Here is an 18,608-nt window from a genome sequence, read left to right as displayed (position 1 = left end):
AAGTGGATATGCAAGCCAACGGGAATGGCATTCTGCTAATACATTTCCTTTCTCACTATCTTCCAATGCATGGCTACTTTCCTATTCCTGTCAAGGGCTTATTTTAAAACGGTCTCTGGAAGTGCCAACCACCAGTCAGACCATGTGCTTAAAGATAAAAATCAGGGCCTGAGATTGAAAATGGCTGCCAAAGTCTAGGACAACATTCTAGCTTAGGTTCTTCACAGAGAAACTAGTTCTCCAGGTTGGGTGGGGCCAGCCTGCAGGTGGTGGTCACCTCACAATGAGGAAAAGGACCTACAGTACAGGAGAAAACGAAAGGGCATGACACAGCTGGGAATGCGGCATCCAGATCCCTGCACTGCCCCCAGTCCCTCGTATTGATACCAAACCTGAAGAGGACAGAAAGATGGGCGGGACTATCCCACATGTTCTATTTATTATGGCCACATTTTCCCCTATTTAATGCACTAAAGTACAGAAATAAGTTTGAGAACTGATTTGTGGCCCCCTTCTGCTTCCCCTCCGCCAGAGCTGAGAGGATCTGCCTGGCATGGAGGGGAACTGCACAAGTGAGCAAGCACACCAAGGGTCATAGGAGCCTGTTTCTCACTGCTGGAGAGGTAATCAGAAATATGAAAAGGCTAGAATAAGGCCTATGGTGCTGGATTGGAATTGATTGGAATGTAGGCTTATGATCAGATAGGTAGATGTAGATGGGATACATATGTGCATATGCATATATGTACATACATTTCCTGCCTCTGTTTAGAAGCGGTGATACCCCAGCTGGGAAAATGAGCACTCCTAGTACCCACATCTTGGTTTCTAAATGCCATATTCCACTAAAAGGAACCAGGCTCTTCAGAGGATCAGTTCATTCCAAGGCTGCTTCAGGAAAAGTACAAGATGAGCTTAATACTTTATATCAGAAAGTAAAGAAGTATGTGAAGAATAAAAAAGGATAGCCTGGCCGGCGTGGCTCAGTGGTTGAGCATTGACCTATGAACCAGGAGGTCACAGTTTGATTCCCAGTTGAGGCACATGCCCGGGTTGCTGGCTTGATCCCCAGTGTGGAGTGTGTAGGAAGTAGCTGATCGATGATTCTCATCATTGATGCTTCTATCTCTCTCTCCCTTCCTCTCTGAAATCAATACAAATATATATTTAAAAAAAAAGGATATAGGAGCTAGCCAGAAGGGGCTCCCACTGGCCAAATTTGAAATAATTTGAGCATCAAAGTAAATAATGATAGTAGCAGATTAGACTTCACCATAAAGCAGGAACCCATGTCCATTACTGATTCAAATAAATGAATCAATCAATAAAATGGGGAAGGAAGGAAAGCTCCATCTTATAACAGAAAGCCAACTAATAATACAGAAGGAATGGTGGGGTTAGAAATTCACTCTCTGCAACTTTCAATGCAGTAACTGATTCAGGCAAGAATCACAGATGCTCAAACCAGTTGGTGAAAAAGATTGATCCATAGTCTCAAAATATTTCCCTATAAAATATTTTCTAAATTGGTAAATACGGAATACTTACTAGCTTTATATTGGAAATCTTGGCAGACACCATTTTAATCAAGCAATAAAAGTTAACATCACCAGTAATGGGACAAATCACTAGAAGAACACAGCATTAATTCTATGGTAATACTGACAAAAAATACATAATCTGAACCTAATCTTCAGAAAGCATCAGACAAATCCAAATGAGGAGCATGAAATGCCCTTAAAAAATGTTAAGGGCATGAAAGACATGGCCTGTTGTAGTTGAAGGAGACTAAAGAGACATGACAACCAAATGCAACACATAATCCTAGGTTTAATCCTGGGCCTAGAAAGGATGTTACTGAAGCATCGGAATGGGGACTGTGAGTTAGATGATAACCTTGTATCAGTGACATTGTCCTGATCTTCATGAAGGTGTGGTGTTCACATAACTTAGGACATTAACATAGAGCAATATTAATGTGCAATGGGGCATCATGTCTGCAACTTACTCGCAATGGTTCAGAAAAGAAAATATGCATAAATATATACATAGAGGAAAATAAGGCAAATGTGGTAATATGTTAACACTGGAGAATCTGGGTAAAGGGTATATGAGAATTCCTTTTATATTCTTACAACTTTTCTGTAAGTTTGAAATTTTTTTAAGTTAAAGAAAGAACTTGATGTGTAGGAGAAAGTACTTGAAAAAAGAGGTATAGCCTGCATTTCCAATATAAGAATTAACTTATCAAATGAAACACCCGCCAGCAGGCTGGGAAAATCACTTGCTGGGCTTTCATGGCTGGGCCTGGTGTGTCTCTCAGACAATGGTTTAAAGGCCGACCGTCTGGAGACTGTGTTCCTCTCACCTCTGCCATGTTGATGAGTCCCACGGCCAGGGTCTTATAGCCCAAGATAGTCCGGTTCTTGTAACGCTTTCTCCTTTGCAGCATGATCTGCAGTTTGTTGGCATCTCGCTTCAGGAAGTGAGGATACTGCCAAGTACAAAATAGAGTCAAGCATGATTAATGAGCAACTGGGTCCTTGGTGGGATCGGTCCTGCTAGAGGGCACACATCTTTCTGTGCTTCCCCATCTCCTGTCTGTTCACAGGGGAGTGATGGGGTGAAGGAAGTGTCATTGAATTGTTGCTGGGGGTCTGATTCTGCTTGGTGTCTGGCTTCCACTCTGCAGCTCTGCAGTCCAAAAGAACAAAAATAGACCAAAGAGAAGACCACTTGATGAAAAAGGGGTCAATTCATTAAGAAGACTTACTCCCACATGTTTATATACCTAATAACAGAGCTTCAAAATGCATGACCATGCAAAACCTGTGCCTCACTTAGGGCCTTCACAGTTTGTACTTACAGTTCCTTCTGCCCCCCGTCATCCTGTGACTGGCGGTTTCCTAATATCCAGCTCTCAGCTCAAATACTTCCTCCTCCTCCTCCTCCCACCACCCAATCCTTCTCTAGCCCATTACCCAGTTTCCTCTCCTTCACTGTCCTCTCCTCATTGGAAATTATCTTGTTCTCTGGTGACTATCTTGCCTGTCTTTTTCACTGCCGAGTCTCCACTGTCTACAGCAGTGCCTGGCAGAGAGCACATATTCAGTAAACTGCCTCTTTCCTTGCCATATGCTCAGGTGTTTTCTCCATGCATTCAATTTGGCCTACTGGGATTATGATGAAAGACAGACATAAGGAGGAGAAGGGAATGGATGGAGATTACAAGATGAGGGCAAAATGGTCGTGTGCTGTGGATCACTAAGAGGTGATGGGGCAGAGCGTGGTAGGACAGGTGAGCTCACAGCCTTATCTAAGCAAAGGAAAGAGAAGAATGAGACACGGTGTATTTTTCAGCAGCCCATCTGGGTTTTGGCATCTTTATTGTGCGTGGCTGGCTAAGTGACTGCTTTGGCCCTCCAGGCTAGCCATGGGAGCTCTGGGTGACTTTAATCCATTCCTGCTACGGCTAGTTCACTGGGTGACTTTCATTCATGAGGCTATGTCTGCTCTTGGATAAAACGGTTTCCTGATTAGAGGGCTGTCTAGGGACTAGGACTGGACATGGCATATTTAGTGAGCAGATTCTCACCTGAAGGGAGAAGGTTAACTGGAGTTCTGTTTCCACCAGTCCACTGGATGGAAGGATGATCTCATTGGAGCGAAGAATCCTTTTTGAACCCTGAAACCAAGAAAAAACTAAGTCAAAGCCATGTCACTAAAAATCGGACTAAAAGAAACACTATGTTTGCAAACAACTTTAAAAAACTCTACACTCTTATCAGTCTTTGTTGTATTAGAATTAAGGCACCACCACCATAAGGTATACTGTATGTTGTTACTGTACTGTATGTTTACAAAGGGTTTTCACATTAAAATGGTTTGTTATTGCATTTGAGTTTTCCCAATACTCTGGAGGAAGAGGCGAGCAGGTACCAGTCTCCCAGGGTGTGGAGTGACCTCTCCACGCTCACCTTAGCCTGCCTCTTCCTCTCTAATTGACACTTCAGCAGCACTGTCCTGTCTGTGTGGTTTTTTTCTCTTCTCAGATGCTCTTTCAGGCTTCTGTACACAGCAAATCAACTTGTCTTTCAGGTTTCAGCCCACCTATATTTTTTTTTCCAGGAAACTTTCCTTTTAGCCCTCCCTCCCCCTCCAACTTCAACTGTATTAGACACTGCAGTGTTTTTAGCTCTAAAAAAATAATATAGTTACGCAGGAGGATCTGAGGAATGCCAGTAAATTTCTATAAACGATTTTTTAAAGTTGAGGTCTGATCTGAACACAGTGAAGTGCCCAGACTGATGAGTGGACAGATGCACACACTGTGTAACCTACATCCGTATCAAGATGTAGAACACTTCTATTGCTCTGGAAAATCCCTCTGAACCTTCCCAATCTTGCACCCCTCCCAGAGGCAGGTACTGCTCTGATTTCCTTCACAAAAGATTAGCTTGGTCTGTTCTAAAATTTCACAGAAATGCAACCATCAGTATACACTATTCTGCAAGGGCTTCTTCTGCCCAACATAATGCATTTGAGGTCAATACAGGTTGTTGCGTGTACCATTCATTCCTTTTTATAACTAAGTAGAATTCTGTTCTAGGAACATGGGTACCACACTGTTTCCGATTCTCCTGCTGCCGAATATTCACATTTGGGTTGTTTCTAGTTTGGGGTATTACGGCTAAAGCTACTGTTCTTGTACAAGTCTGTGGGGACGTGTTTTGCTTTTTCTTGGGCAAACGTTTAAGAGAGGAATTGCTGGGTCTCAGGGAGATGCATGTTTAACTTTATGAGAAACCGCCAGACTGAGTTCCACTCCAGCAGCCCCACAGCTTCATTAGCACTCGGTAAAGTTGATTCATGGATTCTAATGGATGCGCTCAGTGGAATATCACGGGTTGGAATTTGCATTTCCCTGGCAAGTAACAATATTGAGAACGTTTTCATTAGTTTATTGCTCATTTGTAAATTTCCACTTATGAAGTACGTATTTCATCAAATGTCTTTGCCCAGGTTGCTTATCTTGTCATTAAGTTGTAAGTTTTTAAACTTATACATGACATTGTCAGATATACGTACTGTAAATATTTTGCCTATTCATTTTCTTAATAATAATTTGATGAATTATTTAATTCTGATCTAGTCAACTTTATTTATTTTTTTCTCTTATGCTCAATGCATTCTGGGTCCCAGCTGAGAAATCTTTGCCTACTCCAAGGTTGTGAAGTTATTCTGCTGTATCGGAGCAGATATTCTGCTATTTTTTCCTTTAGAAATTAAAATTTTTATTTTTTACTTTTAGGTTTCTTATCCATTGCTAATTTTTAAAAATAAAATGCATTTTACAATATTTTGTAATTAGAATAGCATTATACCAATTAAAATAATAAAGGAAACTGCTTTATCTGTTAAACAATGCTTTTTGTAGAAACCTCTATTACAAACAAGAATCTTGACAAAGTTTTCACCTGAGTTTATTTAGGCTTTTAAGAAATCTCTGTAAAATGAATCTCAGAAATGCTGAGATAAGCCAAAATGTGGTTTACATATATTTCTGCCAGGGGTAGAAGACATCTGGCATGATCTGGAGGTATTTCTAGTTGTTAGAACTGGTGTGTGTGCGCCTGAAGACCCTGCTTCCTGGTAGCCCTCTCAGATGGTGGCTGCTCTTCTCCCACAACCCACCTACCACTGGGCATGGAGGTGGCGCAGGTATCCTCTTGCTCATCACCAGCTACAGAACGTTCTCCCTTCCACCTCCCTAAAAACTCCCCCTTTGAACTGATGTCATAAGACTATATTATCCTCTATTCCTTGCTGTTGCTGTCACCTAGAACTGCCAGTCATTCCTGCTCATGTCGTGATTGTGGCTCCTCACTCACTGTTTCTCTCCCCAACACTACTCCAGTCATAACTCTATGATTTCAATATACATATGATCTTTCCAACAGCCTGACCTCTAAATCCCAAGTTCTTCTCTTCCAATGATCTTGTCCTCAAACTTGTCCTAGTCACTCACTATCTCACTCACTCACTCACTCACATGATCATATTATAAGCAATATTTAATCTCAGTTTTATGCATCCCACTCACTCTCTATTGGCACTTCCTATCTTTTCAGCTCATTCTCTCTAGTTTGTCAACAATGATAATCCTTCAAACTCACCAAAGCCTACAATCCATTGATCCTCCCATCCGTTCATTCCCCGTCATGTCCCTGTTGTTCCTGCTTTCCTCGTTACCCAGCTTCCATGCCATCATCAATCTTTATAGGCATGTCCTTGCCCATGCCCTTAACTCCTTTGCCTGCTATTGTTCTGAGTACTCATTTGGTAAATTACAACCCTGTTTAATTCCAACTGCACCAGCTGAACATGCCTGGAGAGAATCCTATAATCAGGCTAACTGTTCTGACTTTAAATTTATGACCCCGAATCTTCATGCTGCCCTGCAATCACACTGCATTCTCCCAAGTCCTTCCATTTTCTAAGCCAATAACCTTGATTCCTGAGAAAACTGAAAACCAGGAAAAGCGCTCCCACAGCTCCCGCCACACCCACCCACTTCCTGACCACCTTTGTACTCACACCCTCCTCCCTCCTGGGACACAGATGAACCCCTGCTCCTGTCCTGTCAATCGTCCTCCTTGGATCTCATCCCTTCTCACCTACTCAGACTGTTCTAGCCATTCTTTCCTCGCCTACATAATCAACTTTCTTCTCTATTCTGAATCATTTCCCTTAACAATAACATGCCACTATTTCTTTTTTTTTTAAGTCCTCTCTTGTCCCCACATGCCCTGCTGACTACCACCCCTACCTCACTTTCCTTTTATAGCAAACTCAAGAGTTGTCTATTTTTGCTGTCTTGAAGGCTTCTCCCATTTCCTCTTGAATGCATCCCAGTCAGCCTTCTTATACCACCATTCCACCGAAAACTGCCACTGACAAGGTCTCGGCTAACCTCCACTGGAGGAACTGACGCTCTGTTCTCACCTTCCTGAACCTATCTGCAGCTTTGACAGAGCCCATCACCCTCTGCGTCAGCAACACTTCCTTCACTTGGCTTCCAGAACGCCACTCGCCTGGATTTCCTCTTACCCTCTTGCTGCTCTTTCTTGGTTTCAGGTCCTTCTTCCCCATGACTTTTTAATATTGGGGTGCCTGGCACCTCAATCCTTAGACCTGTCCTCTCCTTTATATGCACTCCACTCCCGATGATCTAACTTATGGTCTCAAATACGTCGATGACTCTCCAAATGACTTCTCTCCCCCACATCTCTTTCCTGAACTCTAAACTCATACATTCGACTCTCTTTTCGATATCTCCTCCTGGATGTTTAATAGGCATCTCAAACATAATATGATAACCTGAAATTTGGACTTTCCCTCCAAACCGGTTGCACCACAGTCTTCCCCATCTTACCTAGTGGCATTTTCACCCTACCAGTTGCTTACTCAAAAATTCTGCCACCTCTTCAGAATCACTGTTGTAGCCTATTAACTGGTCCTCCTGGCTCCTCTTTCAGTCTACTCTCCACACAGCAGCCAGAGTGGTCTTATCACTTTTCTGTTCAAGCGAATCGGTTCAAGCAAAACCCTCCAATTCACACAGAATGAAAGCCAGAGTCCTTGCAATAATCTGCACACACCCTCTTCCCCTCCCTGTTCAACCTCATCTCCTACAGCTCTCACTTCTCCCCACCCTCACTGGCCTCCCCCTCCTTCTTCTTGATTCTGCCAGACATGCCAAACACAAGCAGCCCAGACACACTCCTGCCTTAGAGTCCTGTCATGGCGTTTGCCTCTGCTTGGAATGCTCTTCCTCCAGATATCTGCATGGCTCCCTTCCTCACGTCCTTCAAAGTCTTCTCAATGAGGCCTACCTTGACCAACACATATAAACTATAATTTGTAACCCCCCACTCTCACTCTGCATGCTCCATCCTCTTTCTCTTATATGATTTACTTATTTCCCCAACAGAACATATCACCTTCCAATAGCAGCAGTCCGCATTATCATCACTATCCAAATATGTGCTATAAACATTTCTATCCTAAATGCATTATCTGGATTGCAAACCTGTTAAAGTGAATTGCATATGCAGGTAACAGGACGTAGGGTACAGTGCAGTCATGGCTCTGGTACTTTTATTTTTTTTTATTTTTAAAATATATTTTATTGATTTTTTTACAGCAAGGAAGAGAGAGGGATAGAGAGTTAGAAACATCTATCAGCTGCCTCCTGCACACCCCACACTGGGGATATGCCCGCAACCAAGGTACATGCCCTTGACTGGAATCGAACCCGGGACCCTTCAGTCCACAGGCCGACGCTCTATCCACTGAGCCAAACTGGTCAGGTCGGCTCTGGCACTTTTAAAGCGTGATGCATTTTTGCTTCCATCTTTCCCACCCTCTCCAAAGACTAAGCCCTTCATGGGTCCCAATACTCGCTTCTTCCAGGTGCCTGGGATACCAAATTGGGTCCAATTTAAAAATTATCTTTAGTATCTTTATGTCTCATTTAAAATCTATATAATAGTATACCTTCATTTGCAGTATAGAAGCAAAACAATTTATATCTGATACTATAGGACCATTACTTACAGCACATAAAAATACCCATTAATGAGTATTAATATATTAAAAATTAAGTCACTGGTGTTTTATTTTTATTTAATTTTTTAAAAATTTTATTGATTTTGGAGAGACAGACAGAGAAACATTAATTTGTTGTTCCACGTATTTATGCATTCACTGGTTGATTCTTGTATGTGTCCTGCCTAGGGATTGAACCCACAATCTTGGCATAAGGGGATGACACTCTAACCAACTGAGTTACCCGACCAGGGCATCACTGGTGTTTTAAATTCTTCTTTTTTAAATAAAACTATTCTCAGTGGATTGTCATACAGATATTTAAGAGTGCTGTAGTGGGGAAAAAAAAAAGTGCTCTAGTGGTATTTCAGGAAATAGGCTGAGGTTTTATTTTGTTTTAAAATATTTTATTGATTTTCCACAGAGAGAAAGGGAGAGGGATAGAGAGTTTGAAACATCGACGAGAGAGAAACATCGATTAGCTGCCTTCTGCACACTCCCTACTGGGGATGTGCCCGCAACCAAGATACATGTCCTTGACCGGAATCGAACCTGGGACCCTTGAGTCCGCAGGCCGACACTCTATCCACTGAGCCAAACCGGTCAGGGCTAGGCTGAGGTTTTAGATGTCTGAAAATGCATTGCTATTTTTCCCATTTAAATAATGGAAGATAGACTTCTACCATCCAAATGTTTTTAAGAATGGATTAAAGTTCAAGGAAAGCCTGGATATAAGTTTTTTATTTATTATGTTTATTGTCTCTTTCTTTCTACTACAATAATTTTAAACTCTTCAGTCTCAGTATCTTTTTAAACTCTTAAAAATTAGAGGACCCATCAGCAGATGAATGGATTAGAAAACTGTGGTACATCTACACAATGGAATACTATGCTGCTGTAAAAAAGAAGGAATTCTTACCATTTGCAACAGCATGGATGGAACTGGAGAGCATTATGCTAAGTGAAATAAGCCAGTCAATGAAGGAAAAATACCACATGATCTCACTCATTCATGGATAATAAAGACCATTACAAACTTTTGAACAATAATAGATACAGAGGCAGAGCTGCCTCAAACTGATTGTCAAACTGCAGTGGGAAGGCCAGAGAGGGTTGGGGGGCAGAAGGGAGGGGAGTAAGAGATCAACCGATAACCAATGGACACAAGACACTGGGGGGTATGGGAGGCTGGGGGAATGTCAAGGGGGGGGAAAAGGAGACATATGTAATACTCTTTGTAATACTTTAAGCAATAAAACAAAATTAAAAAAAATTATTGAGGATCCAAAAAACTTTTGTTTATGCAGGTATTTCTATCCATATTTACCACATTAGGAATTAAAACTGAGATATTTAAAAATATATATCAATTCATTTAAAATAACTATAAAAAGCCTACTATATGTTTACATAAAAATATTTTTATGAAAAATATCTTTTCCAAAACAAAAATAATTTATAAGATGGCATACAACTATACTGGGATATAATCCAAATGACACCCAATTCACCAATTTAAAGTATACAATTCAATGGCTTTTAGTGTATTTAGAGTTGTGCATAACACAATCAATTTTAGAACATTTATCACCCCCAAAAGAAACCCTATATTCTTTAGCTGTTTCTCTACCAACTTAATCACCCCTGGTCCCTACCCCGAGGCAACCAGTCATTTACTTTCTGACACTGGATTTGCCTGTTCTGGACATTTCACATAAATGGAACCATATAATATGTGGTCTTTTGTGACTGGCTTCTTCCATTTAGCAGAATGTTTTCAAGGTTCATTAACACAGCCTGCTGTTCAGTCGTCTCTCACTAACCCCCATGCTGGCCTGGTCGCCCCATACAGCCTGCTTGTTCAGTCGTTTGGTCGTCTCTCACTAAGCTCCCTGCCGGCCTGGTCGTAGGCAGCCATCTTGTGAGGGTGTGAGGGTTAATTTGCATATTACCATTTTATTATATAGGAGGATTAGTAAAAAATATTCTGTTATTTCCTTTGAAGTGACAGTTCAAGAAAATATCTTCTGAATACCCAAGTCTGAATAACCAGTTTGTCTGTAAGCCCTTCTCTCAAAGTGAAAATGGTTCCATGAAAAAGCAGTGACTTTAACTCATTGCACAAGCACTTGTCCCCGAGATGACAGCATTCTTCGCTATGAAGCAGAAGTGCTTCATGCATATTACCCATTTTATCACACAGAATATTAGAAAGGCACAGAGTGCAGGGTTGAGATATAGTAAATTAGCCATTTTTACTATTTCTTCAAGGACATTCTTAAGCAAAACTGGCCCTTTCTCGCTTCCTTTGAGTGTGATGGTAAACAATGCAATAACTACTGGTACAACCTGGGGCAACTGCCTTGCTGTGCACTGAGGACCTGCTGCTTTACCCACCATTGCCCACTTCAATGCAAATGTCACCACAAGTGGAAAGAGCAAATAAGGCCACAGTATTATCATGAAGATCACTTCAACCTTGTGTCTCTCCTGAAAGGGGTTTAGGGAGCCCAGAGTCTGCAGACCTCATTTTGAAAACTGCTACTCTACCAGACGCAAAGGTCCTTCAGGCAGGGATTTTGGTCTGTTTTGTTCACTGCTGTATCTAGCCCCTGTGCCTCGAACAATGCTTGGCATATAATAGATGCTTAATAAATATGTATTAAATTATAACATCTGTAATTACTTTCGACTGCTTAGAAATAAAGCAATAAAATTCAGAATATTTGCAGTTTTTTGGTATAATTTAAAATTTTATAGAATGTTAAATATTTAACCAGGAAATAAATTATTTCTTTTGGCAAAGGCATTTAACTGCAGGACAGTAAGAGCAGCAGGGAACTTTCAAAACCATACCAACAGTGTCTGCGCTAGAAAGCAACAGCTTTTAGCAAAGGAAACAAGCCCTGCCCATTCCCCCCAAAGTGGGACACTGCCTGTGACCTAGAAACGGGTGCAAAACCAGGAAAGGAGGGAAAGATACTGAAAGTTCCCACCTGCACGGACTTGCCCCACACTTTCTTTTCCGCCCCTCGTGTCTGTGTATGTTTCACAGAATTTGGAAGAATTATGCACAAAAATGAACAGGGAGTAAGAGTATAAGGTGGGACACAAAGGAATTCATAACAAGTAATTTAAATGTTTTAACTTTTGAGATCTAAATGAAGAGACTTTTATCTCAGAAACAAAGCAAAGGTTCACATACTGTGAGTGCTATAGATGTGGATGTTAATGAAGCCAATGGTAGTACAAAAATTGCTGCGTGATAGTTGGTCTGGCTAATAAAATATTCCGGTTAGTAGGGAGTTACTATATAGTTCACCATTTTTTAATGACTAAGAATTAAATAAATTAATTAAATAAAGACACCACTCTTAAGCTGAAGAATTCAATAACTATTTAATGACTCCAGAGGCATTTGAGAATCTCGGTAAACTCTAGGGAGTCGTCATTAGAGAAGACTTATCAGTTAAGAAGGTCTGGTAATGGTGTTTAGTGACCACGTAAATTACCAGCTCTTTAGTTTCTAGTCCCACTTCTGCCACTCAGTAATTAGCTGGCAACAGATAAATTCCTTAACTTCTTTGTAGTTCACTTTTCCCTTTTTCCCGGAAATTCAGAAATGCTTAGAATATGAAGGTATGTGAAATATTTTGGGTCCTTTGAAGATACTGAGTCAAGAATAGGGAGTTAAATATGAAGATTATCCAGAATATAAAATATCCCAGTAAAATTTTAATCTCTAATTCTGAAATAATAACCTATAAATTTCTCCTACCCTATAGAAAACCTCCAAAGAAAACTCTAACCCTCGTATCTGCTTGGCCTATAAATCCTGGGATAAAGGCCGAAACTGATACAAGCCACCCTAGCAGTTTCTGAATGGTTTACCAAGTATGTACTTTAGCATCTGCATCACTTGGCCTTCACAGTAACTTTGTTAGATAGGCAGGGCAGAAAGAGCCGCTTTTATTCTCCAGATGAAGAAATTAAGGTTTAGAAAAATTTAGTGCTTTAACTAAGAGTCAGCACTGGGATTCGGGGAGGTCTCACAAGCTCAATTGTCTTTCCACGTTGCACTTACTTTTCTGAGCGAAGGGAGAGAGGTGGTCCCCATCAGCATTTCTGAAGCCCTAACAGTGGGCAAAAGTTATCCAGCTTCTTCAAACCCTGAACAAACAATCCTGGCTCAACTCACCTGTAGCTTCACAGCAATGACCACTGAGTTAAGATCTTTGTCCATTTCTTTGAGCATGACCAGCTTCTTCAGGGTCAAGCTGAATAGCCTAGACAAGTTTAGAGAAAGAAGATCCAGTCAGATGTAAGGAACTTATGAGAAAAGAGTTATTGGCATTCTGTCGGGGAAACACTGCTTTATCTCAAGTAAAAATGTCAGAATGCCATTCTCAGTCCAAACTGTGTCTTCCTTTAGTAAATGAGCACCCACCCCTTTTATCTAACTGTTGTACTTGAGAAATGTCAAACAGGTACATTATCCCATCAACCTCCGGGGTGCCCATACACATCAAGCCAAAACCAACATGTATGGTATTGAAAGAACAGAAAACAAGATCAATGGAACAGACCAGAGCATCCAGAAACAATCCCACAATTATACAAAAACTTGATATAAGGGCAGTATTAAAATAACTGGGAAAAGAATAAACTCTGAAATAAGAAAATTTGGATCCTATCTCACACAATATATAAAAATAATCTCTAGGTGGATATTAAATACTTAATTGTAAAAGGCAAGATTTTAGGAAAAATATGGGCAATATCTTTCTGACTCTGAGGTAAGAATGGATTTCTTAAATAAGACACTGAAAACACTGAGAAATTTAATTATATTAAAGCTAGTGGCCCAGTGTACGAATTCATGCATACTGAAAGGAAATTAATTAGAAGAAATATTTTAATATCGCTATTTGCCCTTTCTCTATAATAGGTCAACCAAATTCACGATCAATAATGACAGACCGAAACAGAATGGTTTACCAAGTATGTACTTTAGCATCTGCATCACTTGGCCTTCACAGTAACTTTGTTAGATAGGCAGGGCAGAAAGAGCCGCTTTTATTCTCCAGATGAAGAAATTAAGGTTTAGAAAAATTTAGTGCTTTAACTAAGAGTCAGCACTGGGATTCGGGGAGGTCTCACAAGCTCAATTGTCTTTCCACGTTGCACTTACTTTTCTGAGCGAAGGGAGAGAGGTGGTCCCCATCAGCATTTCTGAAGCCCTAACAGTGGGCAAAAGTTATCCAGCTTCTTCAAACCCTGAACAAACAATCCTGGCTCAACTCACCTGTAGCTTCACAGCAATGACCACTGAGTTAAGATCTTTGTCCATTTCTTTGAGCATGACCAGCTTCTTCAGGGTCAAGCTGAATAGCCTAGACAAGTTTAGAGAAAGAAGATCCAGTCAGATGTAAGGAACTTATGAGAAAAGAGTTATTGGCATTCTGTCGGGGAAACACTGCTTTATCTCAAGTAAAAATGTCAGAATGCCATTCTCAGTCCAAACTGTGTCTTCCTTTAGTAAATGAGCACCCACCCCTTTTATCTAACTGTTGTACTTGAGAAATGTCAAACAGGTACATTATCCCATCAACCTCCGGGGTGCCCATACACATCAAGCCAAAACCAACATGTATGGTATTGAAAGAACAGAAAACAAGATCAATGGAACAGACCAGAGCATCCAGAAACAATCCCACAATTATACAAAAACTTGATATAAGGGCAGTATTAAAATAACTGGGAAAAGAATAAACTCTGAAATAAGAAAATTTGGATCCTATCTCACACAATATATAAAAATAATCTCTAGGTGGATATTAAATACTTAATTGTAAAAGGCAAGATTTTAGGAAAAATATGGGCAATATCTTTCTGACTCTGAGGTAAGAATGGATTTCTTAAATAAGACACTGAAAACACTGAGAAATTCAATTATATTAAAGCTAGTGGCCCAGTGTACGAATTCATGCATACTGAAAGGAAATTAATTAGAAGAAATATTTTAATATCGCTATTTGCCCTTTCTCTATAATAGGTCAACCAAATTCACGATCAATAATGACAGACCGAAACACACGCGTGTGATTGGCACCAGCGAGAGCTTTATATGTATTGTGCATGTGCGAGTCAACTTAGCTTTATGTATATATAGAATAAACTTGCTTAATTAGACCTGCTTTCTGATGCAGCTAAACTTTTTCCAGCTCAGTGAAGCACCCCAACTTCTCTTTCAGGTAATTGTCAGCAACACAGCAGTAAATATCAACACGAAGCAGATTATTATTATAGATCACGCAGGGAGAACAAAGGGTAAAATATTTAACTGCAGCAGTTTTTGACTATGTTCTGCACAGTGAGAAAACCTGAAATCATTTTCAAGGTCCACCATTTCTTACTTCTTTTCAGTCGGGTCAAGTTTCTAAACTTTGTAAATCTCCGTTTTCCGGCTAATGAAAAGAAAATAGGATTCTACCGAGTCTCCTATCTACCTACTCCAGGACTTCTGTGAGGATCAAATGAGATGAGGCACAGGAAAACACTTCACATTCGGTTAAAGTGTGAAATGTTTGCACCTGGCTATAAAACAAGCTGTGTTCCTGGGCTGGAGAAACTGCAAGGAGGCTAGTCATGGCTAGGGAGAGGAAGTCGGCATTGCTACGTGACATCATTACCCAGCGCCCACAGCGACTGTTTCCAGGCTAGGCTGGGCTGTGGGCTGCATTTTGCGCCTTGGGGTCTCGGCAGTGTCAGCTGCGATTTGGTGGGCTGTTGCTCTGGGGTGGTGGTGGGGCCTATGTCCCACTTGGGGGAAGCTGAGTGTTGCTTTGTGGGCGACAGGTCCGCGGTGCCATTTCTCTGTGCGTATAACAGCAGCTCCTGCATTGAGCGTCTGCCCCCTGGTGGTCAGTGTGCATCACAGCAACTGGTCAGATGGTCGGACACTTAGCCAGATGGTCGGACACTTTTATATATATAGACTGGGAATTTCTGTTCATCAGGAGACACCACAGGATTAAAACACAAATCATGAACTTGGAAAAGATATTTGAAACTCATAATACTGATAAAGGATCTAGTATATAAAGAATTCCTATAATTCAATAAGAAAAAGACTGGCAAACCAATAGAAAAGTGGGTAAAAAGATATAAACAGATGTTTCATGTTTCCAGAAACGTCTAGCCACTAATGGCTAATAAATACTAGTATACAAAAATATGCTCAACCTCATTAGGAATCAGGGAAATGCAAATTGAAATCAAAATATCATTTTACACCCACAAAATTGGCAAAACTAAGTGTGGGTGAAGATGTGGCGTAATGGGAACTCATATGCTGCTAGTGGGAGTATCAGCTGGACATTTAGCCACTTAGGAAAATGTCAGGCATCATCTTGTGAGGCCATGTGTGAAATCCAGGATTCAGCGATTTCGCTTTTGGAGAATGCTTGCCCTGTGAACCAGGAGACATATACAAAAGTGCCCATAGTCTTCATGAGCTATATGACTGCGGGTAAGTTACATCATCTTCCCATGCCACTATTTCCTCATCTGTAAAATGAGGATTGTCATATCAACCCAGAGGGTTGTTGTGAGGATTCATATGTATAAAAGCACTGAGAATAGTACCTGTCCCACAGTAAGCTCTCAGTAAACTAGGTATTACTTACGTTATGCTCATCAGAACCCAAATGTGCACTGTTAGAAGAGTGGGCGATAAACTGGGGTATATTCATACACTCAAGTGCTATCATCCTGCAGTGAAAATGACTTCAACAAGCATTAATCTCAAAACACAATACTTAGCGAAAACAAAGTTGCAGAAGACTACAAAGAGTACGATACTGTATCAAATTCAAAACCAAGCAAAAATAAACTACAAATTGTCTTGGGAAGTACATAGAGGGGAACCTGTAAAGAGCATGAGGATGAAACGTAAGACGAGGTTGGCACGTGTGAAGGAAACAAAGAAGGCGAGTGTGTCTGCGGCCCAGTGAATGGGAGAGCAGTAAGATGTGAGGTTTGAAAGGCAAATGGAGGCTGGTTTTGACAGGAGGCCAATGGAGAATCATAAACAAGTGAATGATATAAAATGATTTGCGCAAGCTCACTCTACTGCTGTGTGAATAATGGACCATGGAAAGGAGAGGGTGGAAACAGGAGGACCTGTCGGAGGCTGTTGCTGGGGTCAGGTGAGAAGAAAGGAGGTTTGATCTGGGGCAGTAGCAGTGGAGATGAACAGAAGGGTGGAATTCAGGAACATCCTGGTAGAACTGATAGAACTTGCTGATAAACTGAATGAGGGTATAGGGAAAAAGCTCAGAGGTTTCTGAGTTTTTGGCTTGAGCAACTGAGTGGATGGATGGTGGTATTCATTGTTTACTGGAAAGAGGGAAACGGGGAAGTTTTTTGGTGATTAGGGCAGAAAGTCAGGTCATTATTAAGTTTGAGACAGCTTAAATATCCAACTGGGAAAATTAAAGTAGGCAGCTAGCTATGAGTCCTAAGATCTAGGGAAAGATTAGGCCAGAGACACAGCATAAAGATGTTTAAAGCAATGGAGATCGCTGAGGTCTTCAGAGGAAAGTTCCAATTTTAAAAAAAAGCTAAGACCGGAACTCCAGGCGTGTCAATGCTTACAAGTCTGGCAGCAGAGAAAGGTCCAGCAAGACAGACTGAGAAGCTTCCAGTGAAGTAGGGAAAGAATGTGCCCCCAAGAACCTAGAGAAGAAAATGCTAAGATGTGTCAAATGCTTCTGAGAAGTAGCCAAGGTCAGAAAACTGATCATTGATTTGGCAAAACGGAGAATACTGGGGACCACAATAGGAGATGCTTCAGTGGAGTAGTAATAAACCAAAGCTTTGAAGTATCCCTTCCCCTCGGAAATGTGAGCAGCTGCAGATGAAGGTGAGGACAGAGAACAAGATTTCAAGCTGGCAAAAAAGAGCAATGTGGTACAGAGAGGGAGCTCTGTGGCCATGCTGACCAGCGTGAGTCTAACAACTCATGTTTTCTAGCATTTGGCTGCTTATTAAGATGTCAGGACCAAATGGTCTTATCAAAGACCACTGTGGTTCTCAGCATTCCCCAGGGAAGAGAGAAATTTTTATCTGAGAATGTAGGGAAGAGAGGTGACTGGGGACCTGGATGGGTTAAGTCAACAAATATGTATATATTTTAATTTAAGTACCTCTGGTGTCACTAGAAAGATATACAAGGAAAATGAAACATAGCGTACAATTACCCAGAGTTTCAATTATGCCCTACCATATCATTATCCCCGGGTCATTGTAGTACTGTTTTTCTTAATCCTTACCCGAAGATATGTTTTTATTGATTTTAGAGAGAGGAGGAGGGGGAGAGAAACATCTATCAGCTGCCTCCCCAATGCGCCCCGACTGGGCATTGAACCCAAAACCTTTTTAGTGTAGGGGATGAAGCTCCAATCAACTGGCCAACCCAGCTAGGGCTCCTTGTACGATTTTTATAATCACATAGATGAGGAGTTGATCCATTATCTCCTCCATAATGAGACTAGAATGATAAACTGAATAACACAAGGAAGAAATCTTTACTCTGCAAAGTTCAAAAAACGCACAGTCACAGCAAGAGGCTAGAACCAAAGATCTCTGATTTCATGTCCAATTGTGGAGGCATCACAGCCGTCCAGTTCTTGGCGCTTCACAAAAACTGGAGGTTCAGGATGGAAACACCGAACTGCTGTCTGGCTCCCTTCCTTTTCTTATTTGCCTTCACTTTCCTTTATTCCCACCTCGCAACATCCAGCCTCTGGCAGATTTTAGAATGTTTAAACAAACAAGAAAATTGGGTAATTTGGATTCAAGATGTCTTTCTTTAGACAACATTTTAAAAAGTGGGACATGTTGGGGGCTGAAACAGCTTGCCATTTTACCTTTAAATTATACATTTTTAAGTATGGTATAACCACTGGCTTCTTTTTTTCCAGAGATAATTCCAT

General features: G+C 41.0%; 1 protein-coding gene across 1 annotated transcript in view; it reads right to left on the bottom strand.

Annotated features, from left to right (window-relative positions):
- The window catches only part of PACS1 (phosphofurin acidic cluster sorting protein 1), a 54,369-nt gene that overhangs the window by 24,013 nt on the left and 11,748 nt on the right, over nt 1-18,608 (bottom strand). The window contains exons 3-6 of the mRNA XM_014538216.1: nt 13,916-14,003; nt 12,809-12,898; nt 3,596-3,685; nt 2,369-2,494 (exon numbers count right to left, since the gene is read on the bottom strand). Of these exons, the coding sequence (XP_014393702.1) occupies nt 2,369-2,494; nt 3,596-3,685; nt 12,809-12,898; nt 13,916-14,003 (394 nt within the window). The remainder of the gene's footprint in view (nt 1-2,368; nt 2,495-3,595; nt 3,686-12,808; nt 12,899-13,915; nt 14,004-18,608) is intronic.

Source organism: Myotis brandtii, unplaced genomic scaffold (assembly GCF_000412655.1).
Source record: "Myotis brandtii unplaced genomic scaffold, ASM41265v1 scaffold187, whole genome shotgun sequence".
NCBI classification, from domain to species: Eukaryota; Metazoa; Chordata; class Mammalia; order Chiroptera; family Vespertilionidae; genus Myotis; species Myotis brandtii.
The sequence above is the reverse complement of the archived record's forward strand: the minus strand, read 5'-3'. Positions and strand labels throughout refer to the sequence as shown.